The 26955-nt window shown below is 42.2% G+C and overlaps 1 protein-coding gene across 2 annotated transcripts in view; it reads right to left on the bottom strand.

Moving 5' to 3' along the window:
* Positions 1 to 26955, bottom strand: part of SEMA3E (semaphorin 3E) — a 165507-nt gene that overhangs the window by 66899 nt on the left and 71653 nt on the right. For both annotated transcript variants that reach the window (XM_035138053.3, XM_035138052.3), the window contains exons 2-3: positions 12425 to 12585; positions 2405 to 2464 (exon numbers count right to left, since the gene is read on the bottom strand). In XM_035138053.3, the coding sequence (XP_034993944.2) occupies positions 2405 to 2464; positions 12425 to 12585 (221 nt within the window). The remainder of the gene's footprint in view (positions 1 to 2404; positions 2465 to 12424; positions 12586 to 26955) is intronic.

Consider the following 26955-nt stretch of genomic DNA (forward strand, 5'->3'; position numbering starts at 1 on the left):
AGGTGCTTACCCCTCTTTAAATTGTCGCTCCACATAGAAGTATTCCGTTGAAGGAATCCTGGGGCTCCGGGGCTCTAGTCCATACACCCCCACAAATGGGCAGGGCTGGGGCCATTACAGAGCACGAGCCTTGGGGAGCATTTCTGGGTAAGGGGAGAGTGCCTGGACACAGTTACCTCCTCTCCCATGGGGTGTTTACTTGACTTCCCTATACGAATAGGGAAGTTGGAGCTGATCTGTCCCAGGCGGGGGACAGATGGGGTAACCAATGCCGAAGCCAACACTCACATTTAATTTGTATTTAAATAAAGTTGTGGCCAAATTAATGCCAAAACCCAAACTAAAATTCTGAGTGTTGTGTGAGTTATTGGGGGGGGGGGTTTGTCTGGTACCCTTGATACGCAACTCTTAAATAGGACAAGGTGCCGCTGCAAAAAATCCCCCTTTCTAACCTACTGTAAGGGGTCTCATTTCCCTTTGCAGAGGTGTTATGGCCGGCCAGGTATTTGACTGCCCCTAGTGTTTGCAGTTCCAAGCTGGCTCCAAAACCAAGTCCTGGTGGGAGAGTCCTCAAAACTGAGCTATGTTTGGCTTGACAGCTCCCTCAGTTGTCCAGGCCTGCTATCAAGGGATGCAGTAGTGCTAAATCACGAGTGATTTAGAAAAAGCATTAAAACATCTGGTAAATGTTCTACTGTCCAGGACTGAAGCAAGTTATACAAGGTGCATCAAAATCGACATGTTTTGAGTTGGGCATTTTGAAAGAATTTTGAAGGGAATGTTTCAGGAATGGTTTAAATTATTATTTTTCTGAAACAGATATGAGATTAAAAAAAACTTAGGCAGTCAAAAGGAGAAGTCATTTTAAATGGTAGAGATAAAGTGACTTCAGTATTTAATATTTTTATAACCCCATCCATGGTAACATCTTATGCCAGGCATCCCCAAACTTCAGCCCTCCAGATGTTTTGGACTACAATTCCCATCTTCCCTGACCACTGGTCCTGTTAGCTAGGGATCATGGGAGTTGTAGGCCAAAACATCTGGAGGGCCGCAGTTTGGGGGTGCCTGTCTTATGCTCTTGAAAACTATAACCTTACAGATGGTTTCATGTGCAACTTCTGAACTGTGAAGTTCCTATGGGCCTCAATGTGACATTAAAATAACAGAAGAACTCTTTACATACACCTAGGAAACTCCTTCTGTCAGTGCCATAACCTTTATGGAATATGCTGTTGACGCTGATCTGTGATCTGATCAGCTGTTACACCAGGTATTGAAGAGCTGTCCTGGGTGAGGTGCTGGCTGCTCATCTCTTGTACCCACCAGGGCTGCTAGAACAACGTGGCCTATATTGCAGCTGGTCAGGAATACACCTGTGTGCCTCTCCTGCATCTAAAGTGGTCAATTCAGGGCTTAAGCCTCATTCCTACGATCTCCAAGGAAAGGAATAACATATAAGAGCCAGATTGAAGGCAGGGTCAAGCTCTCTCTCTCCCTCCCTCCCTCCCTCCCCCCTCCAACATTTCTCTGATGAAATTAGGGACATCCCATTCTATAATGATAATATTACTATTTATACCCCACACATGATGCTTTTGAATTATGATGCTGGAGGAGACTCTTGAGAGTCCCATGGACTGCAAGAAGATCAAACCTATCCATTCTTCAGGAAATCAGCCCTGGGTGCTCACTGGAAGGACAGATCGTGAAGCTGAGGCTCCAATACTTTGGCCACCTCATGAGAAGAGAAGACTCCCTGGAAAAGACCCTGATATTGGGAAAGATTGGGGCACTAGGAAAAGGGGATGACAGAGGACGAGATGGTTGGACAGTGTTCTCGAAGCTACGAACATGAGTTTGACCAAACTGCGGGAGGCAGTGTAAGACAGGAGTGCCTGGCGTGCTATGGTCCATGGGGTCACGAAGAGTCTGACACGACTAAACGACTAAACAACAACAACAACAACCCCACACATCTTACTGGGTTGCCCAGTGGCTTCCAACATACATAAAAACATAATTAAACGTTTTTTTAAAAAAACCCTTCCCTATTCAGGATTGCCTTCAGGCAGCTCTGGGGTCGGATAACTCCATACCCTCCAACATTTCTCCAGTGAAGATAGGGACGTCCTTCGGAAAAGCAGGACATTCAGAGATCAGATCAGAAACAGGAACGGTTTCAGGGACATCCCTGGAAAATAGGGGCACTTGGAGGTTCTGCAACTGGGGGCTGTGCCCTCATGTTCGTGAGCGGATGCTAAAGGAGGCAAACATCTTCAACCCTGTTTGAGTGCCATGGAAAATGGGGCCCCTGTGCATGTGGGAGAGAGGGATTCCCGGCTCTGATACTCCCCTCCCTTCAGTAAAAGGATAATTCATGAATATTCAAGTTAATACATACAGCATATCTTCCTTTGATTGTGCATTCCTCCACCTGCAGGGATGTAGTAGGCCAATGAATCTGCAATAAAATGAGTTATTTAGTAATCTAGAAAAAGGATCTATAATTCTCAGTTTATACTTATACAACCTTTTGCTCATCTTTCCTTGTACGGAGCAGCCTCAACAATAACAACAAATCTTTATTACAGTAGTCGACCAGCATAAGGAGGGAGGGGTACAATAATTTAAAATCATTTTAAATCTCAAAAAAAAACTTTGAAAAAACAACTAAAAGGAGTTAAAACAGAAAACATATATAAAAACCCATAAGAATCCAAAAGAGGCTAAGAAAGTCTTTAAAAAGGGGTTAGGAACATTAGACAAGGGTGAAAGAGCACAAAAGGATAGTATATCTAAGATCATATCCAGCCTGTGGCACAGGTCATCATCTGACAAATCTTGAGCGCTGTTGTGCGGAATCTGGCAATGTTGTATGTTGTAGCAGGATTGGTGTCTGAAAGCAACAGGGAGGTATAGAATTGTCCTGTGTGCCCTGGATACTTATGCAGTGATGGTAAAATGAGGCTATAATTCTCAGTTTATACTAATCCAATCTTCTGCTCATCTTTCCTTGTATTGGGCAGCCTCTGTTCTTGACTGAACAGAATGAAAGTGGAAATTTATCAGAAGAAACTGAGATTATGTGACAGGCAGTACAAATTCAGACATTTACAGAAGTTCATGGGTACTTGAGGTAGAGAATATTTTGGGCGGGTTGGCCTACTCAATAGACAAAATGAGGCTTTAACAAATATTAAGATTTTTCAAAATGCAATAAAAAAACAAACTAATATAGGCCCCAAAATAATGAAAGGAAAAAGCAAAAAAGAAGGAGAAATGAAAGGTCTTCTCTCACAGGTATATCTCAACTTTTGTCCCAAAAAGAAAAACGGTGAGTCCTATCAGCTCTCACCTGAGAGCATCCCTTTCTCTGCCTCCCACACAGGATCCTTCACCAACTGTCCATCACAGTTCTTTCTTTAACCCAGAGTAGAGGGCAACAGGGAGAAAAGACAGATCAAAACCAAAACAAAGCAAAACAGAAAAAAGAGCAGGTAACAAAGAGAGATGAAACAGAGAAAGATAAGAAGAAAAATGAAACCGGAATAGATGGAAAGAAATAAAAATACACAGAACTTCCAGCTCTCTGTCTGTCAGTTGTATATACGTACATAATTTCTTCAAAATATTTGAAATGTTCACTCCAAAATAATATCCAGTTTTTCTTCCTTCTGCTAGATGTTGTTTCTCCCATCTTCAATTTTTGAGGGGGGGGGGCGTTATGTTATCTTCCCAGCTGGTTATTTATTGTTTGTTGTTTTTATAAGTAAGCCTTGTCAAAAATGCTTTTTGATGGGGTGGGAATCAATATATCATGTAAATAAACAAATAAACAGATAAATAATGTAGCCTCCATACAATTGTCCAGTAAGCTAATTCATTCTGCAAGTGGCAGTATGGGCCTAACGGACAGCCAAAATCCAAACCATTATCCATTTCCAACTGAGTTTTAAACAGTTTACGTTTGAAAAGCAGGATGAAGTTCAAGAATGTGGAAACTTGCAACTTCTCACCAGCAGATTATGGAGTCAACTAAAAGGTATTACTTTCTTCGGGTGAAAGGTGGATTTATCCATAGTAACTTGGCCAACATCCTTTTTGCACATATCACAGACAGTGGATTTATAGCCTTTGCACAATGCATTCCCCCTCCTTGATTGCAAGTGTTTAATTGCTGAATATTTTCCACACAGATAATGTAAGCTATGTTTGCACACTACATAAAGCCAGGAACTAATTGATTGTAAATGGTGGCCTTTAGCCCTCCATGTGTGTTTCCTGGGTATTATATACTGTTCGAGAATTCCTCACGATGACTACATCCTTAACTTGGTATTGGGTGCTTGGCAAGATGACAACCATTTGGCAAACTGGCAATCCCTATCGCTCAGTGATTACTCCAGAGCATTTGAGCTGGAATGATATTATACTAGCAAACATTTTTTTGGCCTTTGTGTGTGACTTTTTTTGTTCAAACAGAGTTACTCAATAACTGTCATGACCATGAGTCAGTGTCTAAAGTATTTTGTAAATTTCAACACGAGCAATTTTTTCTTTATCCATCACATTTATTTCACCTTTGAAATACACAAAGCATGCAAGAAATTTATGCTGGAGGGGGAAGCTGAAACAATAGCAGGAAGTAGCTTTGAAACATGTACAGTGGAACCTCGGTTTATGAACAGCTTGGTTTACGAATTTTCGGTTTACGAACGCCGCGGACTCATCTGGAACGGATTAATTCACTTTCCATTACTTTCAATGGAAAAGTTCTCTTCAGTTTATGAATGCCTCAGTTTATGAACAGACGTCCAGAACCAATTACACCCATGCTTCAGTTTATGAACGCTTCAGGTTGAGTACTCCGCGGACCCGTCTGGAACGTATTAATCCGCTTTCCATTACTTTCAATGGGAAAGTTCGCTTCAGTTTATGAACGCTTCAGTTTAAGTACTCCGCGGACCATCTGGAACAGATTAATCCACTTTCCATTACTTTCAATGGGAAAGTTCGCTTCATTTTATGAACGCTTCAGTTTATGAACAGACTTCCGGAACCAATTGTGTTCATAAACCGAGGTACCACTGTATTCTGTTAGACCATACACTGGAGATCAGTGCTAGAAATGAGTGACCTAAATTATCCTACTTATTTGGTGGACAAGGCCTTTTGTGGATGGGACAGCTGTGCCCTGCTCCCAGGGGGACATTTCCCCTGCTGTCCTAGAGAATGGGGTTCTTGGATAAGGAGGATCCCCACAAGTTGGGGGATGACCAGTTATCCTCTGGGGCCAAAGACAGACCTCTAGGTGTGGGAGGATTTTGGTAGTGGGAAGTTCGAAAGTTGGGGACGTAGTTGGGTGTGTGATGGGCAGGCAGACCACACGGTCACTTACCTGCCTGGCACAAAGATTGTGGATGTATCTAGAAAGTCTGGTGGATAGTATTGGGGAGGAGTGAGTGGCCATAGTGCATGTTGGCACCAATGACATGAGAAAATGTACAGGTAGGTAGGCGTGTTGGTCTGCCGTAGTCGAAACAAAATAAAAAAATTATTTCCAGTAGCACCTTAGAGACTTACTAAGTTTGTCATTGGTATGAGCTTTCGTGTGCATGCACACTTCTTCAGATACACTGAAACAGAAGTCACCAGATCCTTATGTATAGTCAGAGGGTTGGGAGGGGTATTAATAAACAGGTCTGGTGACTTCTGTTTCAGTGTATCTGAAGAGGTGTGCATGCACACGAAAGCTCATACCAATGACAAACTTAGTTGGTCTCTAAGGTGCTACTGGAAGGAATTTTTTAATGAGAAAATGTAGTCAGGCGTGCTATGATTTAAGAGAGAATGTAATGAAGATGCAATATAGATGGTACCTGACCCCTGTCAGATTGGCCAAATTGTATAAAAACTGTACAGTAGTGATGTTTGCTGGAGATGCAATAATGGGGCAGGCACCTTCTTACACATGTGGTGGGAGTGCAAAGAGATAGTAGGATTTGGGGATAATAACGAACTGAAAAAGATGTTTAGATTTTCACTTGAAAAAAAAGCCGGAATCCTTTCTTTTGGGGATCATGTCAGAAGAATTTTTTTTAAAACGGTCAGACCGATATTTATGTATGTGACCACAGCAGCAAGGATACTAATCGCCCCAAAATGGAAAAGTAGCAGTGTCCCCTGGTTATCTAAAATGATGGAATACTTTCATATTGCTGAATTAATGGGGAGAATTAGAGGAAACATGGTACAAAAAGTTAATAAGGAATGGACTATCTTTAAGGAATACCTTAAAATCTATGAGGAGAAAGTAGAACTCCTGACAGATATTGATTGAATCCCAAAAAATAATAGAATGAAATTAGAGTAGAGTAGAGATGGAGGAAGAGATTTAAAAAAATAATGAAATGCGTTTAAGCTAACTGGAAAAATAAACTAGTGCAATGAGAATGGTTGGAAGTCAAGTCACTATGTGGGTGTTTGTGTGGGGTAGGTTTATTTTGTAGGTATGTATAGAATAGTTTTGTGTAGGTACATTTTATGTTTGGAGGGTAAGGTATTGTATTGTTGTGTTGTGTTGTTGTATTGTATTGTGTGTGTCTTAAATGTTACATGTAAATTAAATCTAAATAAATAAATAAATATTGATTTAAAAAAGAAAATGTAGTCAGGTTCCATGTCCTGCTCTTGAATACAGTGGAACCTTGGTTTACGAACACCTCGGTTTATGAATTTTCAGTTTACGAATGCTGCAGGCCAATCTGGAACGGATTAATTCACTTTCCATTACTTTCAATGGGAAAGTTCGCTTCAGTTTATGAATGCTTCAGTTTAAGCATAGCTGCCAAGTCTCCCGTATTCCCTGGGAAACCCCCGTTTTTCCAGTTGTTCCCAGCTGAAAAAACAGATTTTTTTGTTTCCCCCCGTTTATTCTGGCGCAGTGGCCATTTTGGAACTGGGCGGAGCATGCTCAGAAGTGACTTTTGATGCAGCTCTGCCCAGTTCCAAAATGGCTGCAGTGCGACTTCTGGCGCGGCGGCCATTTTGGAACTGGGCAAAGCAGCATCAAAAGTCGCTTCTGAGCATGCTCCGCCCAGTTCCAAAATGGCGGCAGCACTACTTCCGGTCCGGTCCCTTATTTCTCTGACAGGAACTTGGCATGTATGAGTTTAAGTACTCTGCAGACCGTCTGGAACAGATTAATCCACTTTCCATTACTTTCAATGGGAAAGTTCGCTTCAGTTTATGAATGCTTCAGTTTATGAACAGACTTCCAGAATCAATTGTGTTCATAAACCGAGCTACCACTGTATACTATATAGTACAGTGCAAAAAGAAAACATGGGGCAATTAATAAAATAATCAGCTGGATCCCTAGATCCAAAGTGAGGGGCTAAACACACTCCCCAGCAAGAGAGCCCCCAGCAGAGTTTAAAATTACTGAATAATGCAGCATAGTGAAGCATGGGATTAGTAGGCTGTTAGACCATTTAGATATTCTGTCCTAGTCTGTTTTCAGCACTTCCCCTCTCTACCTCTCTTGCAATGAACAGACTACACCATTAGTAAGTTTACATGCTTTACTTACAAACTCCAAAGATCAGATTCATATTTTATTCCGTGCAGCATAATAATAATAATTATTATTAATAATAATAATAATACACACCTGGACACACAAACAAGCAACTCACAAGTGCTAATCTACTTAATTTATTTTAAATGTGTTCCTTGAACCAAGTGACCTTTGGGGCCAGAAGAAATAGCCATAAAGTAAAGAGCCCAGAGAGAGTGACCACCTTACATTCTTTGCCAATTATTTTCTAGTTATGGCCTCATAAAAATCCAAGTGCATTTTACATCCACCCAAGTCTTTATTGCTTCATCCTTGGAGATTCCTAAACCATTCCTTCTTGCTGAAATTTCTAAGATATCATTCAATTGTTTAATGAGAGAATGAACACATCTGTGATTAACATGTTTCCTTTCCGCTGTTGAAAAATATTTGTTAATCTGACCCAAGGCATCAGGGTCAGTCTTGGAGAGATGTGAACAGCACAGCAATCTGACCGAATCCAATACAATCCCTTTTCATGGGACTGAAGATAAAAATAGATTTATTAAGACTGTGCGCCATTATAGTAATTAAAGTATTTCTGTTAGTTCTGCTGACTTTAGTCTTTAGAGGGGGCGAAATAGACAGGATTATTTACCTGTTCTCATACATTACTATTCCTCACTATATCAGATTGTAATTGTGGGTTACATCCAAAACTATTTCCACTCAGACTAGACACACTGGAATTAATGACCATTATTTACTTGGGTCCATTAATTTCAATAGGTCTACTCTGTGTGTAATTTAGTTGGAGTCAACCTATTGTTTCCACTCTTCTGCCTTTAATAATAAGGAAAACCCCTCCAAGATAGCTAACAAATCATGGCAGAAACTTTACAACGAGTAAGCTGGGCCCTGCTTCCCAAAACTGACCCCTGGAAAATAGTCACAGAAATGCCATTCAATTTTTCTGCTGAAGACTGGGACTGAAAAACTTAGAAGCATTCCAGCTCAGCCCTAATTTTTTAATCTTAGTACTTTCTTTCTGTAATTGAGAATGAAAGGGAAAATATAAAAAATGGCATTTCCTTCTAATAACAAGGGATAGTTTTTGTTAATGAAATTGCAAGTTGTTTGACATACAAAAAGGCAGCTGTGGTGGATTTGCTGCAAACTGAAAAGCTATTTCAGGCATGTCCAACAGGTAGATCGTGATCTACTGGTAGATCACTGAACGTCTGTGGTAGATCACTGGTAGATCACAGGTTCGCCCCGAAGAAGCTCAACAATTTTGGCTCCTCTAGAAAAAGCTCAACAAATCTGCCCTGCCCTCCTAAAAAAATGGGACTTTCCTCCTCCCTAAAAAAGCTTAACAACATTGCCCTGAACCCCCCAAAATGGGCCTTCCTCCTCCCTAAAAAAGGGGGGTAGATCACTGCCAGTTTTAAACTCTGTGAGTAGATCACAGTCTATTGGGAGTTGGCCAACCCTGAGCTATTTGGATGGGTTTAATCAAGATTTCAGTTAAAAGGCAGAAGACCAATCAACTACACGTTCGTTAATCGAAACACAGACCCTAATTGGAATCTGACAGCATCTGAGAATTAAGGTAGAATTATTACATGCAAACATTTCATGTGTATACTGTAAACTGCTCTGTGCTTATCCTATGGTACAGCTCTCAGGTCTGTTGAGGAGCCTGGCCAACACATCACTCATTCCTAATATGACTTTTTCTTTCTTTCTTTTTCACATTGGATAACTCGGGATAGAAATTTAAAAAGGGACAAATAAGGAATGCAACACCTCTGCCCCACCCTATCAGCTGCTAATGGTCTGCTTGCTTCCACTGTGGTTCATGTGTAAATAAAACATTTTTTAAGATACAGTAAAACTCCAGTTGTCTCTCATCGAAAGAAAACTAAAACTTGCAATGCTGCTTCTCAACAGCATAATATTTTCCTCTACACATCTCCTTCCTTTCACTTTTTTTTTTTTGCGTAGTGTTTCGCAAATACAGTGGTACCTCGGTTTATGAACACAATTGGTTCCGGAAGTCTGTTCATAAACTGAAGCATTCATAAACTGAAGCGAACTTTCCCATTGAAAGTAATGGAAAGTGAATTAATCCGTTCCAGACGGTCCATGGAGTAAGCGTTCATAAACTGAAGCGAACTTTCCCATTGAAAGTAATGGAAAGTGAATTAATCAATTCCAGACGGGTCCGCGGCATTCGTAAACCGAAAATTCATAAACCGAGGTGTTCATAAACCGAGGTTCCACTGTACTTATTTTTATTTGGCTGTCTTGCACTGAAGCCTCCAGGCAAAACAATGAGCTATGCAGGAAGTGAAGCAATACTTATGAATCTAAAGAATCTGTTCAAATGGAATAAATATTTCCCCTGCAAACAGACACTGAATATTCAGTGTGTCATTTCATAGGATACAGACCTGGTCTTAATATCTGAAAAACACATTACTTTCTAAATTCCTTTGCACCCTCTTGCAATCCAGGATCCGTATGCTATCAGTGGACATAATCAGATGGAAATAATAGCTTATCTTCCCTATTTTTGTCTGGAGGATTACTAATGGTACTTCTTATAGAGATTGCTTTCCTATTGAGATAAATGTATATGGCGCCTCTTGCGTGTTTGCGGCACCTGCTTATCACCCTGAAATTATATTCCATGGTAATCAGATAAAGCTCCTTCTTTAGATGTGCTGTATATGCTTTGAATTTATGCAGATGAAAGAGGTTAGGCTTTTTGAAAAAGGTAATTCACAAAATAGGTGGATTCCCCACTGCTGGCATTTAAGGGGTGTAACATTTGTCATTTCCCAAGCTGAGCTAAAAGTCACAGGCGAGGGGGGCAGTAGAGCTTCTGAAGCCTCCAGCAAGCTGGAAGGATGCCCATCCAATTTTCAAGTGGTGGTAGAAAGGTGAAAGATGTCAAATGAAGCCAAAACCTCAGATCCAACATCTTTGAGGTTTCATGTCAAATGGCAGGTAACTTTCGTTATTTTTGTTACGTGCTGTGGATAGGCATCTCATTTCTAGATTGTCAGTGGCACACAGTGTGCTGCAGGAGGCCCTGGTGCCCCGTAGTCGTCATGTTCTCAAGCTAATCTCTACCTCCAGCACAAAGCAATCCCTTCCTTAAGCCATAGGTGCCAACTCGCAGATTGAAAAACCCGGGATCGGCAGCATTGCGCACTGGAAGTCGCGCTGTGGCCATTTTGGAACTGGGCAGAGCAGCACCGGAAGTCGCTTCTACGCATGCTCTGCCCATTTCCAAAATGGCCGCAGCGCCAGAAATCGCTTCTGTCCAGAGACTCCAGACATGCGCAGAAGGAGCCTCCCTGGGCCGGTAAGAATCCGGGGGATTTACAGGGTTTTTTAAAAATCTGGGCTGCCAGCGGGAAACGGCTGGGAAAACGGGGGGTTCCCAGGGAATATGGGAGACTTGGCAGCTATGCCTTAAGCTTGCACAAACATTTGTGGCTTAAAACACAGATAGGGCATTCTTTCTCTCAGTTTGGATTGAAGGTGGCTTGGGGCAGAAATGTATCGAAACACAGCAGGATAGATACAGGATAGAGACGGATAGTGGCCAACATACACTGATTTCTAAATCAGCAGTGGGAGCCACTGATGCAGAGTGAATGGGAGCATGTGCACAACTGAACTTAGTGGCAAATCATGTCCTCCCTCAAAGAGGGCACGTGTTGCAGTGAGATCTTTGAGACTGACCTCTTGGTTGTGGGTGGGGTCGTTTGGATAGCCACAACGCCCAATTAGAGGTCCCTCGATGCTGCGTTCAATCTGGCCCATGGGTTGCTGTGCAAATGGATCGAGGGACCTCTATTTAAGCCCATGCACATGACCCAGAGCTTCCTCTTTCAGTTGTGCATCTAATACCCGCCCACCTCTCCCTATATTTAGGGTCTTTTGCAACTGACCTTGCTATGCTGTTGTGTGTTGTCTGTCGTTGGGACAGGGGCACGGCAGGAATTTCCCCATTTGTCTGATTGGCTGGGGCCATTTGGGTTTCGCCTGCTGCGTAGCAATACGTCACAACTTTTAAGGTTGCGTATAGGCACTAGTTCATGGTGAAAGGGATGGGATAACGGTCTCGCCATCCCTATGTGAAGGGTATAACATTAAAGGAATCCAGGGACTCAACTTGGTTTGGTCAACCAAGGGGGTTGTGTCTGTGCCTGAGTCCAGGGGAGCATCTGGGGAGTGAACAGAGTCTGCTCCCAGCCTTTTCACCTTCTTCAGGTGTTCACCCTTGGCTGACCTATGCTGGTGCCCAGGGTCAGCACTACTTGTAAGGGTGTAGGGAGCTAGTCGAACCAGGGCCTATGCAACCACTCACTTTTCTGTAACCAATAAAGTTGTGGCCTAAGTTCTTCCAAAAACCAAAACCAAAACTAAAATTTGAGTCAAATGTGTCTTTATTTAAGGAGGGAGGTCTCGGGATCTGAACACGCAACTTCAGCTACTAAGAGACAGAGCAATGGAGAGGCAAGAGACTGCACAAATGAACCCACGAGAAACTGTGCACTCAAAGTAAATGCAAGAAGTGAATGCCAAAAAAAGAGAGAGAAATTATGTACAATCCCTTTCAATTACCCCGGTTATGTGTTACATTCAAGGTAAGATCTCGGCACACAAGGAAATTGACCTGCATTAGGCCTCATTGAAGTGGACATTTTGGAATGAGCTTGCTCAAATGGTGTTCCCATAGTACAGTATTGTGCTCCTTGTACTCCTTCCCGCTCCACAAAAGAAAGAAAGAGAAAAGAGAGAGAGAATGTGTTGCTATTACTGTAGCATATATAGTTACTGTACCTCTCTGTAATTTTCACTGACTCGGTCTAAGCTGAGAGAATATACCAGGTTCTTTCCTCCCACAAAGAGCCGATCTTGATACTCATCCAGAAGCATTACATGAAGGCCGAGGTATCCAGATGGACTATGGAAGACGGATGTTCTGTTCAAATCCCAGAGCTCTGAAATACAACCAAAGTGTACATTATAAGTGCTGAAAAGCCTTGTGCTCATATTCCCTTGGGAAAATAGGAAAATGGTTCCGGGATAGTTAGATCTTCCCAAGCTTTTAACTTTATGGAATACCTGGGGTTACATTTTTGAATTTCCTTAACCTTAAAGAAAGGCTGGGTAGAGGAGCTTTCCAATTCAGTATTGCTTCTCAATACATCATACACTCCCACAATAAGGAGAGTTTTCCTTTTTCAAGAAAGATATCTTTAGAAAAAATCATAAAGGTCAGATTAAACCAATTGAAAGTCTGCTTTCATCCTTCTACTTGCCAGAGCGATACAACTGTATTGTCCTGACATAAATTGTCTAATGCCTAACACGTTAGCTAGATTTTGCACACAATTATATGCAGACACTTACTACAAGACTGGGGAATATAGATTTGTAGATTATATATCCTAAATTAAATTCTTCTTTTTTTAAAAAAAACCCCACTACCACCAAAGATGCCACAATAAAGGTATTACAAGATACTACAAGCCATGTCTGTGTCTCCAAGAGGTGTAACCATTGCTGTGATATCTTTGGTGACTAGTATTCAAAAATATGCATTCTAGTCTTCTGGTTATGTCTTGAACCTGTCAACCCCATGTTGGCAAGGATGAAAAAGCAAGGCCATTTCTTTTGCAGCCTTGGAAAATGATCAAAACAATTTCTACTTCAGAGCCACTGCCATAAAGAGCTGCAAGTTCTTGTGAGCCTTAGACATGTAGACTGCTTCTGCTGTTTGATATTGTTTTGATTGATGTATTTTATGCACTGTACTTTCATTTTATATTTATTTTGCATTAGCCTTTGGGCCAAAAGGTATATAAATATACGTGGTGAATAAAAATACACTATAGTACGTCTACCGCACCATCAGGTCTGATGTTTGATGGAGCAAAGGTTGGAGCTTAGAAGCGCACAATTTCAAATATAAAAAGAAAGATCTCAAGTGATGGGTGATGGTGTAGAGCAGGCACCCCCAAACTTTGACCCTCCAGATGTTTTGGACTACAATTCCCATCTTCCCCGACTACTGGTCCTGTTAGCTAAGGATCATGGGAGTTGTAGGCCAAAACATCTAGAGGGCCGCAGTTTGGGGATGCCTGGTGTACATAATGCCATTATATAGTTTGGTCACTAAGAGGTACTAAACCTTAGCTATACCTGGGTACTGTCATAGATTTCCTATTGCTGTTCTTAGTTAACAGAAACCCTGTCCTGCTCCCTAACTTGTGTGTCCTTTAAGCCTTCCGAGTCAATGACACTTGCCCCAGCTCAACCTAACATGAGATTGTTTCCCAGTCTACTCTTACCTCCCAAGCAAGCCTACACTTGTGCACTGAGGGGCAGGAGGACATTAGCTGGAGGCGAGAAAAGCTGCAGGAGAAAGGCGAGACCTCATCAGCCTCATCTTTAAGGTATGAATGTTCTGGAAATATTCAAGAGTTGTTTAAGGATTTTAGTTTCCTTTTGAATATCTTTAGGAAAAGAACTAAGATCTCAGGTGAGAAACCTTCTAGAAGGATGGGGGGGGGAGCTAGTTTCCACAGGACCCATCTTGAGACTTACCCACTGTTCAAAAATTCAAACCTATTGGCTTTTCTATTTTGGCTAAAAGAAAAAAAACTAGATAAAATAAAAAGGAGAATTATTGGATTCCTGGGTTCAGGTTTGTGGCAAGTACTTTTGGGTGAGAGAGCCCCAGCAGAGACTTTTCAATCCTGTTCTCATGAGACCAGATCACAATAGGCTATGCATAAATATTTACAATATTCAGCATCCCTAGGTACATTTTCTTAAATGGAATCTTAATACATTTTAATGTTCATTTTTCAATAGCAACAATTCTTCTCAAGCAAAAAAGATAGCATGGCCGATGCTTTGCACTGAAAGTAAAACAGATTCTCAATTGAAACACATGAGGGGAAAACAATATTTTCCTCCCATTTTGATTCTGTGTGTATTTAAGCAGGTTAGTCTTAGTCTCAAGTAAGTAACATATTTCACTTTAATCACGGGAAGCTTTATAGAAAGGTGAGTGAAGTTAGCACCAAAATGAAAAAAAAAAAATTCCCTTAGACCAGTGAATCATATGACCCCCAAATTCTCTTAAATGATAGGTTTTCAGTGGAAGGAACCTCAGTCATTATCTATTGTACACCTAGTTGATATTCCGGTCAGAGCTGTGGAGACATTTCTGACAGACAGACAGTGAAAGATTTTACAGAGTATATCGTTTGCACAAGCAGACCTCCTTCACAAATTCTCTAACCGCTTGTGAAATCTTCCTCAATCTCAAGTCATTATATGGAGCATCTTTCAAGGAAGATGCCTCCCAGATGTGGGGCACTGGTGAGTGGCATTTTGAACTCATCAATATGCAAAGGACCCCTTTCACGATTCCTCTATGGAGCAACGATCCACCTTACCATATGTCCCAAGCAATAATATCCCAAACTGTATAATGTCATAATCTACAAAGTTTCATGTAATGTGAGACCATCTAACGGGCATCTCGTGTCTTCAACTATCAATTTAGTAAAGGGCTGTCAAATGGATTTCCTGCCATTCTTAAACCTGGGAATATTTGTCAGGATGTTGGCAGGCTACCAAGACATTTAATTTGTCTACATTTCTTGGTACCTGCTGGAGAAGAGAATGCAAAAAAATTCCTTTTTAAAAAAATGATAGACGTAGTCAGGTGTGGGGGGAAGACAGAAAGACTTCTTGTTTGGAGGGGGTGCAAAATTAGATGGCAATCCAATCCCTTGGGCAGCGGTGGCAAGGCCTGATGGAGAACTTCTGTCCACACCACACAGCCCTGCTGCTCGCGCCACCCTGGATGGGGATAGTGGAAGGGACAGTACAATGTCTCTTTGTAGATTTTTACCAGAAAGTGGAAATGGACCGGATAACCTCAAGCAATCTCGTCCATGGGCATACAGAATTGTTCAAAGTTGTGCTTCATTTTAAAAGCATTCCCATGCCATAAATTGGCGGTACAAAAGCGAATTGTAATTCATAAAGACAAGTCAACATCTGAAATTAAATAGAGTGATTATTGTTCTTAGAGCAGGTTAAGTGTTTCATGACATTCAGAAATTTATCCTCACACTTTAAAAAAAGAAAAGATTGGACACTTTTTTTTTTTTACTGGAGCCATCCTGAAGACAAGCAAGACAGTGGTTTACATTTCCCCTTCTCAGTTGGATCTGGTTGCTATTACTGCACAGAATCCAAAAGGCTGTAAAAACATGAGACACATCTACACTGTAAAATTGGTTACAGCCTGTCTAGATTTTTAAGGGGCTCTGTATGACTGAAATTATTTTCCTAATTTTTCCTCTGTCATCTCCTATAAGAACTTGGTTTAGGCTCCTTTGTGAACACATATCAAATTCAGCTAGTGTCATTGAAACTGATCTGTTTTTAGATCTTAACAATGGAAATATAAAACATAACAAACCTGCCAAGATCTATGGCAGGAGTCTTCGTATAATCCTACTGAAACCAAAGTTCATGATCACAAAGAATTATGGTGTTTGCTTCCCCTCCCAGGTTTCCACTGGGAGATTGGAGTTTCCATGAAAGGGGATGGGGCAGAAACTCTACATATGAACATTAAGCAACTTGTATAGCTTCAGATTTTACAATTTAGCCTTAGGAATAGGTTCCTCTCCAAACAAATAAATGAGCACCCTTTCAAATAAACTAATTCAATAACAAACTGGTAATTATAATCTAATAAAATTCCTAATCTAATATTCAAACAAACAAGTTCTCTAGTATCCTTTTTCAATCGTCCTTCAGTTTTTTTGGAAGGGAACACCATTAAAATGTTAACCATTTCATTGGTGGTCTCTTCCCCAAAAGAAAACTTGAAAGAGACATTTTTGTTTATTTTTTTAATGGGAGTGAGGGGGGGCATAAAATTTACTGTTTGGGGGGGTCCTTTTGTATTTCATTCATTCGTGTGTGTGTGTGTGTGTGTGTGTGTGTGTGTGTGTGGCTTACAACTCATTATCTCCACACAGATGAATGGTTAAAGATTTTGAGACTAGATAATAGAGATTCCTATTGTTCTGCCAAATCAAAATTCCTATTGATATGAATATGTGAAAGACAATCTCACTGTCAGCAACATACTCGATGTCAACAGCACAGCTGAGTTAGATTTGTGGGGCTGAGACTGTGTCACACTAATAAGTCAGAGAAGCAAATTTCCAAGAATTGTCAAAAAATATTTCCTCTAACTGGGAGTAGCTCTTGGTCTCGGGCTGAGGTACCTCCTAGCCCTGCTATCTAAGATCCTTTAAACGGAGGTGGAAAGTGAGCCTGAGACCTTCCTCATGCAAAGCCGTATGTTGTGCCACTGAGTATGGCCTCTCTACTGAGGGATCACAACATTATGGACAAGGAGATATGACATACCTATAAAACCAGCCAGCAACATACTGCCATACTAATCTTGAAAATGAGTAAGAGAACACTTCTTTGTTCACTATCTGAACATCACGGTCAACTCAAGCAGGACCCCTTCCTTGGTGGCTGCTCCATAGAATAGGGCAGCAGCTCTACAGAAAAGTTCAATGCCAAGAGCTTTCCGCCCCATCACAAGTCTGGGTCATATGTATCAGCTAATCACATGAACTGACTCCAATGAAAACTTTGAAGTAATGTCAGAGAAATGAATTCATACAAGCAAGCCACCGTTTGTCTAGTCATGAACAGTCAGACAGCACTGTATTCTGTCTTCCTGACATTTCCTTACGTGGTGTTTTACACAACATAAAGGTCTCTTCTGGAAATCTAGTGGAATCTACTGGAAGCTTAGTGATCATTTCCATGTTAATTGCTTCCAGAAAAAAAATGCAACCCTGTTTACCAGGAGGTTTAATTTAAAACCCAACACCTGGTCCAGAGCTGTGATATAATTGACACGGTACACCAATGTTTGCTTGTTCTAGTTCTATGTTAAAAACAATCATAATGAAGAAATCTGGGGGGGGGGGTAAAAGGTTTATATTTTTCTCTGATCAACCACTTATTCTCCAGATGCTTTCACCAGAGTCAATGCCTCTCATTAGTCCTTGAGTTCTTGGTGATTTCACTGAGTAAACTATTTTGAACAGTATCAAAATCAAAACCTCCCTGAGTCTTGAATGGGAAAATTTGGGAGAGGGGGGAATTTGGGGAAATGAGTGAATGCTTCAGTAACCTTTAGACCAGGCATAGGCAAACTTGGCCCTCCAAGTTTCGGGACTACAACTCCCATCATCCCTGACCACTGGTCCTGTTATCTAGGGATGATGGGAGTTGTAGTCCCAAAACATCTGGAGGGCCGAGGTTGCCTATGCCTCCTTTAGACCCCAAACTTGAAGGTCATCAAACATGGTACTTGGGGTAACGTAGGTACTGCTTTGTAAACTAGCACACCTATCTCATCGCCCCCTGCTCAACATGTAGATTGTAAAATGAATAGGCATTACAAATCTCCAATACTTTAATGTGAGTCTCCAATACTTTTCCTGTCAAAAGGTCATGGAAACATTTAAGCAGCCCGGAAAGTGGAACAATACAATGCTCTTCCTATCTGCCAGCAGTGTGGTTAGGAATATTTTATAATGCACATCAAATTAAAATCATTTTAATAGTTGAAATCATGGATCATTATGTTTTAGAAAGCACACCTGGTTCAAATAAAGCAACATATTTCTTCTGATCAGCCACAGACAGGCAGGTCCTTGGGGACGCTGGTTTATTAAGGTGTACCAGTCACTTACACACTTATTACCAGTTGAGACAGAGTGGAATTCTTCCTACAGTGTTTTGACAGAAAAGGTATCTGCTGCCTTCATTTAAAATGAAGATGCCGGATTTGAAGAGGTGGGGGCAGGGAGGGTTGGTCTTCAGAATGATGTTTAAATTGAATTTCCTTTGAAATAATGGATAGAAGTAATCTATCCCTGGAGAGTTACACTGGACGTTCAATCCACAGGCTAGCATGGCATGTGACTGGCAGCTCATGTAAAGCTATCTTGATCCCAAAACATCTAAAAGAATAACAACACAAAAGCAGCATTGTACTGACAAGGAAAGGGAGGGGGCAGAGAACGTAATGGGACAGCAACAAAAAGGGGCATTTTTCCTCCCATGCCGTCTCCCTTACCAAACTGGCACCATAGAAACCAATAGATTTCAAGTTGCACCGTTAAAACTGGGGATGGGGAAAAATTATGGCATATCCGTTGAAGAATGCAAAATGACAAATATCAGAAAATATAAGCAGTTAATAAATGATGTGTAAAAATAAAGTTCTCATCACCACTAGGACCAATCATTTCCATGTGGAGCAGCAGGATCTTGGACTGATACAGTTTTCAAAAACAGTGCAGGGGCAGCAATTTTAAGTTGCCGTTAACAACTGGAAAGGCACCACTCATTCCAATGTGCAGGGATTCACTGATTTGCACGGGATAAGGCCACATGTTTCCTATCTCACGCAGCCTGCAAAACGTGACAGTCGATACAAATTGCTGTATTGTTATGTACTGTCCCAATAAGCGCCTTCTTTGCACGTTCAGAACTTCTGCGGAGTATCAGCAGGAATTCCAGAGGCACACAAGCACACCATCATTAGCAAAATCCAGCTAAATCAGATTGTTTACTTCAGATGAATTTTCACAAGTCTGATTTATTAGCACTTTATTTGCACAATCGCCCCTTGGAGTCCTAATTCATTGTGATGTACTTGCGAAGGAATTTGGGCTCCAGCCTCACTGCTGTGCCCAGAGAGGGAAACTGATGTACCAACCAGCTTCAGCTTACTGAGAATCTTAGCTTTTTGTTCTGTTCTGGACCCCCCCCCCTTTAAAGCAAGTTTCTAGCCATAATGGATGGGGAGGTGCACTTGAAAGTTTGTGAGAAGTGGCTGCTGAAATCTCAAAAGCTAAAGAAGAGGCTGAACCAGTTTTCCAGTGGTTTGCGATGATTCTTTGGCATCCTTGCCCTTCTCCTGTTCAGCACAATGAGAGTAGGGAAAGCATATTGAACAATTGAACCCAATGTAAATTAAGCAATAGATAATGATGTAAATAGGCTAAGAATTGTGCGATATAGCAAGGTTAAAGTTCACAAATTGCAGAGAGGTAAATTGGAAGTCAAAATAGAAGATATGTAAATGATGTTTATTTAATGATTATTCTTTTTGTATTTATCTAGTATTTAGTGTGTTGCCTTTTTTCTTTCTTTCTTTTTTGTTTGTTTTTGTCTCTGTGTTCTTTGTTTCTTTTTTCTTATACATTTGTCTCCACATTCCTTTTTTTTCTTTTTTGTAAAGGAAGCATGTGGATGAAGATTGTTTGTTTTTGTCATTATGTTGTCTGTTAATGTTTTTAACAAGAAAACCAATAAAAACCGTTTTGTTTTTTTAAAAAAGAGAGAGTAGGGAAAGCATACAAGTTTTTATAATTTATACAGGCTGTATAATTTGGCTTCTCTTGACAGAAAATCTGGATTGTCCAAGTGCAATATTCTATTTTAACAGTGAGTACATACAGCCTATTAAGTGGGTATATAATGTTTCATAATATGTTCAGTACATCTGAGATTTTACCACCAGCAAAATTACCATAATCCACATTGCGGATGCTGAGAGTGGCTTACCTAAGATTCCCCTGTGAGTTCATAGCAGAGTCAAGATTTGACCTTGATCCATATTTTCGCTGTGCTGAACCACCCCCATTTATTTGATTTATCAAAAGTAAGACATAACTCACATACATGCATCATTCCACTGAAAGCTTTTACATAGCTCTTTTGAAGCTGAAGGCACTGGCTTTCGACCTGGAAGCTCTAAATATACACTGATTGTGAATTCCCCCTTTCTGGGCAAGGTTCTTGAAGGGGTGGCTGCCAACCAGATCCAAGCAGTTTGGCTAAGGCTGTTTTGGGGGATCCATTTCATTCAGGGGTTTGGCTCAGTTTGGGCATCCCTGAAACCACCTTGGCCGGCCTGTGCTTGTCAGGAGAGAGAAGGGGGCGTGTGACCCTGTTGATCCTCATTGATCTCTTGGCAGCTTTCAGCATTCATCAACCAGGATATCCTTCTGCAGAAGTTGGGGAGCAAGCCCCACTTTGAGTCAGGCTCATATTGAAGGGCATTGGCTCCATCTCAAAGCAAAACCACCTTCTTTAATTTCAAGTTCTGCACATCCTGAATACCTGCCTCATCGTGTGTGTGTGCGTGTGTGTGTGTGTGTGTGTGTGTGTGTGTGTGTGTAGATTTTCAAAGGCTCCAGTCTGGGAGCCACTGCTTTTCTGTGAGATTTTGTTTTTTTCCTTCTCAACTTTAATAACAGAATTGTTAAGCATGACTCACTTTTTTTGAACCACCTGCATAGCTGAATAGTCTCGCCTATAAGATCAAATTATAATTTAACTTAAGTAAGGACTGGAGGAAACATACTTTAAAATTATGGCTCTGAAGGAATGTCTGCAGCAGTGTGTGGGGCCTTCCGCAATAAGTACACTCACGCCAAAAAAATTTTTTAGTGATATATTGTAGTATTATAAGGATTGAGGTCCTGAATAACCAATCTAAAACAGGCATCCCCAAACTGCGGCCCTCCAGATGTTTTGGCCTACAACTCCCATGATCCCTAGCTAACAGGACCAGTGGTTGGGGAATATGGAAATTGTAGTCCAAAACATCTGGAGGGCCGAAGTTTGGGGATGCCTGGTCTAAAACAATGAGTACAGGAGCAGGCCCAACTGGGAATGGCTTTCTTTAGTGTGCAGTTTGAAGCCATCCACCGTGAAGCCGTCTGCAGATACACTTGAATGGTCCCCACAAAACTTCCTACAGCAAATGAAAGAGTAGTTGCTTCATATGCAACTTGTGACCCCTCCAGCCATTCCCTGTGGTCTGCCAAGTGTTAAGATAGCTCATTGAATTCGCAACAAGCAGCCCCTACTACCTTCTCCAGAGGCAATATGTTCTCAGCGTCAGAAAGCTTGCCAACCCCTGCCCTGGAGAGATGCTGCTAGTCAGATTACCGTATATTGTGCTGGAAGATGAACTATAGACTGACTTAGTACGAGGCAGCTTCCTGTGCCTTCTGGACCACAAGTTGAGGAGGCTGCTATGGGAACAATGGCCCTGTAAGAAAACTTGAGTTCCTGGTAGTTGGCCCAGAGGAGACGACCATCTTCTAGAATGGGCCTTGTCTGCAGTGATGGAATGGTCTCCCCTGGAAGGCTCGCCTGGCGCCTTCACTGCATATCTTTAGGCACCAGGTGAAAACTTTCCCCTTTGGCCTTCAGCTAACTGTGGCCTTTTAGAAGTGGGTGGGATGTTTTTAATGTATTTCACTTTCCTCTTGATTTTAATGTATCTCTGTGGGGTTTGTTGTCTGGTTAGTTGGTTGGTTGGTTGGTTTGACAGGCAGGCAGGCAGGGAGAGGACGGGAAGGAGGCATGCGAGCAAACAAGCGGAGGGTGGAGGGAAGGAGAGAAGCTCCTTCAACTCAGGACCCAAACTCTGTAACCCCCCAAAAGCTCAACAACTTTGCTCAAGCCTTCCGTAAAAAATCTCAACAACTCCTGACAATGACGATGGGTAGATCACAGCCAGTCTTTTTATACTGTGAGTAGATTGCAACCTCTTGGGAGTCCAACAAGATTTCAATGTGGGAGGGGGTGACAAGAAATTTTTCGCACCAGGTACCACCTGACCTTGCTACGCCACTGCTCAGGGATACCACATCTATGATGTTGAATGGAAGACGAGAGGCTGTGTGCACGCCAAATTTTGACGCCGCACAAGGTGCCACTGAAATTTGAGATGCAAAGCTCCGCCATTGTTACTGCATTTTTTAAAACAATGTAAGTGATAGCCCCAAGCATAACCAAACACTGGATCCCAAATTTGCATTGGCCTGATGCAGCACTCCACAACTTAAAATCGCCACGTGGAAAGACCTAAAGTGGCTTCTTCCATGCGGCAGCCACAAGATGAGCCTGCCTTTGTCCTTGTTATGGAACAAGTAGTTGCAATTCTGAATTAAAGTGGTGCACACGAGTGTGGCTTTGCAAATTTAGGGAAAGCATTTGTGATGTTTTACTCTAATGCTTGTTTCTCCAGAGCAGAATTTCCATAGCTGCCATCAAGACCTCCAGAGGCTCAGAGGGTCTGGCGAGGTTGTTTCCTTATTTAATCTCCATGATATCATTCACTCTCTGCGATGGTTTCTTTAATGGTTTACAGGGAATTGGTTGTGGGTCACTGGCTGGAGTAGAGACCATTGGGACAATATAATCATGAATGGCAAGAAGACTAAATGGACACCATTGCATAACCCATCTCCTTTGCCAGTTCAAACAAAGATCAGAAGGGGAAGGGACCATAGCCTATAAAAATGTGTGTGTTTTAATTATAACGTATGCATGTAGCAAAACATTCAATGCAGCTGGTGCCAGCTGTTTTATAACGTGAAACTATTTTAGTGGAAGAGGCCGTTTGCCATCACAAACAGTGCTGGAGGAGTGGGCAGAAAAACCCATGTTGCCAAATTAACAAGTAAAATAGTAACCCAAACAAAAGCAGACTTCTATTTTTCATATGAATTTAGGCTAGGTGTGAGCAGCTGCTGATAATTTTAATTTGGCTTGGAAACAGAGAAACAGCAGCCTTTAGAAAATGCTACTATTGTATACTCTGGACTTAAAATATTTTTCTTTTTCTTTTTTTACAGTAAAGTACCCTATGTTCTGCACAAAATGCTGTGTTATGCCATGTAAATACACTATTGCAATTAAGCCATTTTGCTTATATTTTCTGAATGCAAATAATTTTTCTGCTGCTATAAATCACAAGGCCTGGGGCAAACTGAACATTATGTTTAAATCCTGCAGGCCTTCTTATTTATATTTTCCATGGCGGTTTCAGAAAGAGGGAATTTCAAGCACAGAATAAGTCCGTGGGGAAAGGGTTAAGTACCTGTGTTGCAAGTACTGTAACAGGGTCAGGAATGCCTATCACTGTTTTTCACATTCGATAGCAAATTCTGATCAACTTTGCAACCACACAACATTATCTTTCTTCTTTTTCAGTTCTCTAATTTGCTTGATATTCTTTGTGCCCACACATTTTTCACATGGCCACTATGAAATTTAATGGGGGCTAAAGTAAGGCAGTTAGAAAAAGAAGTTAGAAATGAGTAGTATTTTTCCCCTCACCAGAAAAAAAGGCCCTTTAGGGAAAGCGCTTTATATTATCAAATATAAAGCAGGTTGTGGAAGGGCTGGGAAGAAGGCCCTTAAGGTTTGGGCTGGGGCCTAGGCCGTACCAGGAGCTGAGTAATGGGGGGCGTGGTTATTTAGATGGACATAATTTGATTGGCAGGAGGGCCTCTACTTAATCTCAGCTGTTAAAGGGGCCCAGTAGGAATTTTGCCATTTGGCTGATTGGCTTTGCCATTTGGTTTTTGACTACTGCTTAGCAAATCGTCACAACTTGTTAGGTTGGCGGTTAGGCTTTTGGTTATTGAATTTGGTTGGAGGAGGGGTGTGGCATCCAGATGCCTATCCCCCTTCTTAATGTTGCTCCACATAGAAGTAAAGGAATCCTGGGGCTTTCGCTCTAGTCCTTACATCCCCGCCATAGGCGGGGCTGGGGGGCCATTATAGAGTACGTGCCTTGGGGAACATTCTTGGTCGAGAGGGGAGAATGTCTGGGCACAGCTGCCTCCTCTCCCAGGGGTGTTTACTTGACTTCCCTATACCCTTGGGGAAGTCGGAGCTGGTACTGTCCCAAGTGGACAGATGATGTGAGTCCTGTCCCAAGTGGACAGATGAGGACCAATGGTTAACCAAAAGCCTAAGCCAACACTCAAATAAATAAATAAATAAAGTTAAATAAAGTTGTGGCCAAAATAATGCCAAAAACCCAAACCTAAAATATTGTGTCTGTTGTGAGTTATTAGGGGGGTTTTCTGTCAGCCTCGTCACACAAGTTCCCCAAATTAGCAGCCACTGGGGTTATCTCAAGAGAACTGCCAGGTCTCCCCAGTTGGCGTGTGAGGCCATTTCAAGGAAGCCCTGGACACCTGCCCCATACCTGATGTCATATACGTCTTCTTCTTCTTTGGCAATCACTCCTAGCCGAGTAAGATTGTCTTCCATAAATCATGTTCTTCTCACAGAGCGTGAGTGAGATCAACATGACTGAACTCCTAAGGTTGTGGGTGGGGTCGTTTGGATAGCCACAATGCCCGATTGGAGGTCCTGCATTGCTGGGTGCAGTTTGGCCAATGGGAAGAAGGCAAGGGCTTCAAGGGACCTATTTAAGCCCATGCACGTGCCGGTGAGCTTCCTCTTTCTGCTTGTGCATCGGAACACTTGCCCGTTGTTGTTGTTTTGTCGTTTAGTCGTGTCCGACTCTTCATGACCCCATGGACCAGAGCACGCCAGGCACTCCTGTCTTCCACTGCCTCCCGCAGTTTGGTCAAACTCATGTTCGTAGCTTCAAGAACACTGTCCAACCATCTCGTCCTCTGTCGTCCCCTTCTCCTAGTGCCCTCAATCTTTCCCAACACCAGGGTCTTTTCCAAGGATTCTTCTCTTCTCTTGAGGTGGCCAAAGTCTTGGAGCCTCAGCTTCACGATCTGTCCTTCCAGTGAGCACTCAGGGCTGATTTCCTTCAGAATGTATAGGTTTGATCTTCTTGCAGTCCATGGGACTCTCAAGAGTCTCCTCCAGCACCATAATTCAAAAGCATCAATTCTTTGGTGATCAGCCTACCTCTCCCTATATTTCGGGTTGTTCTTTTCCCCCCAGCGATTGACTTGCTATGCCATCGTGTGTCGTCTGTCATTGGGACAGGGGCCCAGTAGGAATCTCCCCACTTGGCTGATTGGCTGTTGCCATTTGGGTTTCGCTTGCCATGTAGCAAATCGTCACAACTTGTAAGGTTGCAGATAGGCACTGGTTGAAGGTGGATAGGGATGTGGAGCTGTGCCGATCCCTATGTGAAGGGTATTATGTTAAAGGAATTCAAGGACTCAAATTGGTTTGGTCAACCCCTGGTAGGGGGTTGTGCCTGTGCCCGAGTCCCGGGGAGCATCTGGGGAGTGGACAGAGTCTGCTCTCAGGCTCTTGACCTTCCCCAGGTGTTTTGGCTGTCCTATGGTTCGTCCTGGGTCAGCGTTACCTACCGTGGGTGTAGGGAGCTAGTCAAACCAGAGCCTATGCAACCACTCACTAATCTGCAATCAATTAAGTTGTGGCCTAAATTCTGCCAAAAACCAAAACCAAAATTTGAGTCAAATGTGTTTTTATTTATGGGGGAGGGATCTGAACACGCAAACACAGTTTTAATAGTGAGCCTGAGAAGTCCCACACATGCTTACCAGGGACCAGGGATGGAAGAGAAATCCAACTCAGGAGGCTTCCGGTCCAGCGCCAGCGCCGATCGGCGGGGTCTTTGTCTCGCTCTGAGACAGCCCGTCTTTGCTAGAGGAGGGAGGGCAGCAAGAGCAACGCTGCACCCCATAGAACCCCGGGTCGAGCGTCCCGGGGGCAAAATTGCTCGGCAGAGCCCAAAACCGGACTCCCCAACCATCCGGCTGCCCTAGTAAGAGAGCCGGAGTGAGAAGGGTCGAAGTCGCGGGGGCCATTTTGAGCACCATCGTCGCTCTAGCAGAGAGAAGCTCCGAGCCGGAGGCGGAGAGCGCTGGATTCTTCCAAAAGAAAGAATTAGAAATCAAGACTGTAAGTAAGCTCTCAAAATTGGATTGGATATTGAATATTAATTTGGATCAATTTGGATTTGGGAGAGAGGGAGTCAAAACGGAAGCCACCCCCCTCCCACCGGCAGCTAAGGAACAGTAAAATAAATACCCGAAGCCGGAAACTGAATGGTTAAAAGGTATCCTCAAAGACATAAAAAAGTTCTCCCCTGGATGCAGGGTAAAAGGGGAGAAGGACGATTCCCTGCAGAAAGAGGAAAAAGAATGAGGAAAGCCTTTCATTTCCCCGGGAGCCGGCAGCCCAGACAACCCAGCGAGCTGACGAGGATTTATAAATGAGCTTTATTTTATCTAGACTTTTTAGAAGCTAGGAGTATATGCTTTTGAAATGTTTGGATTGTGAAATGTTGGTTTGGATCTTTGTGAATTTGGAATTGGAAAATGCAACTACTTTGCTGAGACTGGGAAAATAAGCAGCGACCATTTTCCACCCCACACGATAAGTAGTGACCTTGACAAGACGGAACTATGTCAACAAAAAGGTATTCGCCTGAGTTCCAGCGGATTGTTTTGACAGCCATG

The sequence above is a fragment of the Zootoca vivipara genome, chromosome 5 (assembly GCF_965207765.1).
Source record: "Zootoca vivipara chromosome 5, rZooViv2.hap1.1, whole genome shotgun sequence".
Lineage (NCBI taxonomy): Eukaryota > Metazoa > Chordata > Lepidosauria > Squamata > Lacertidae > Zootoca > Zootoca vivipara.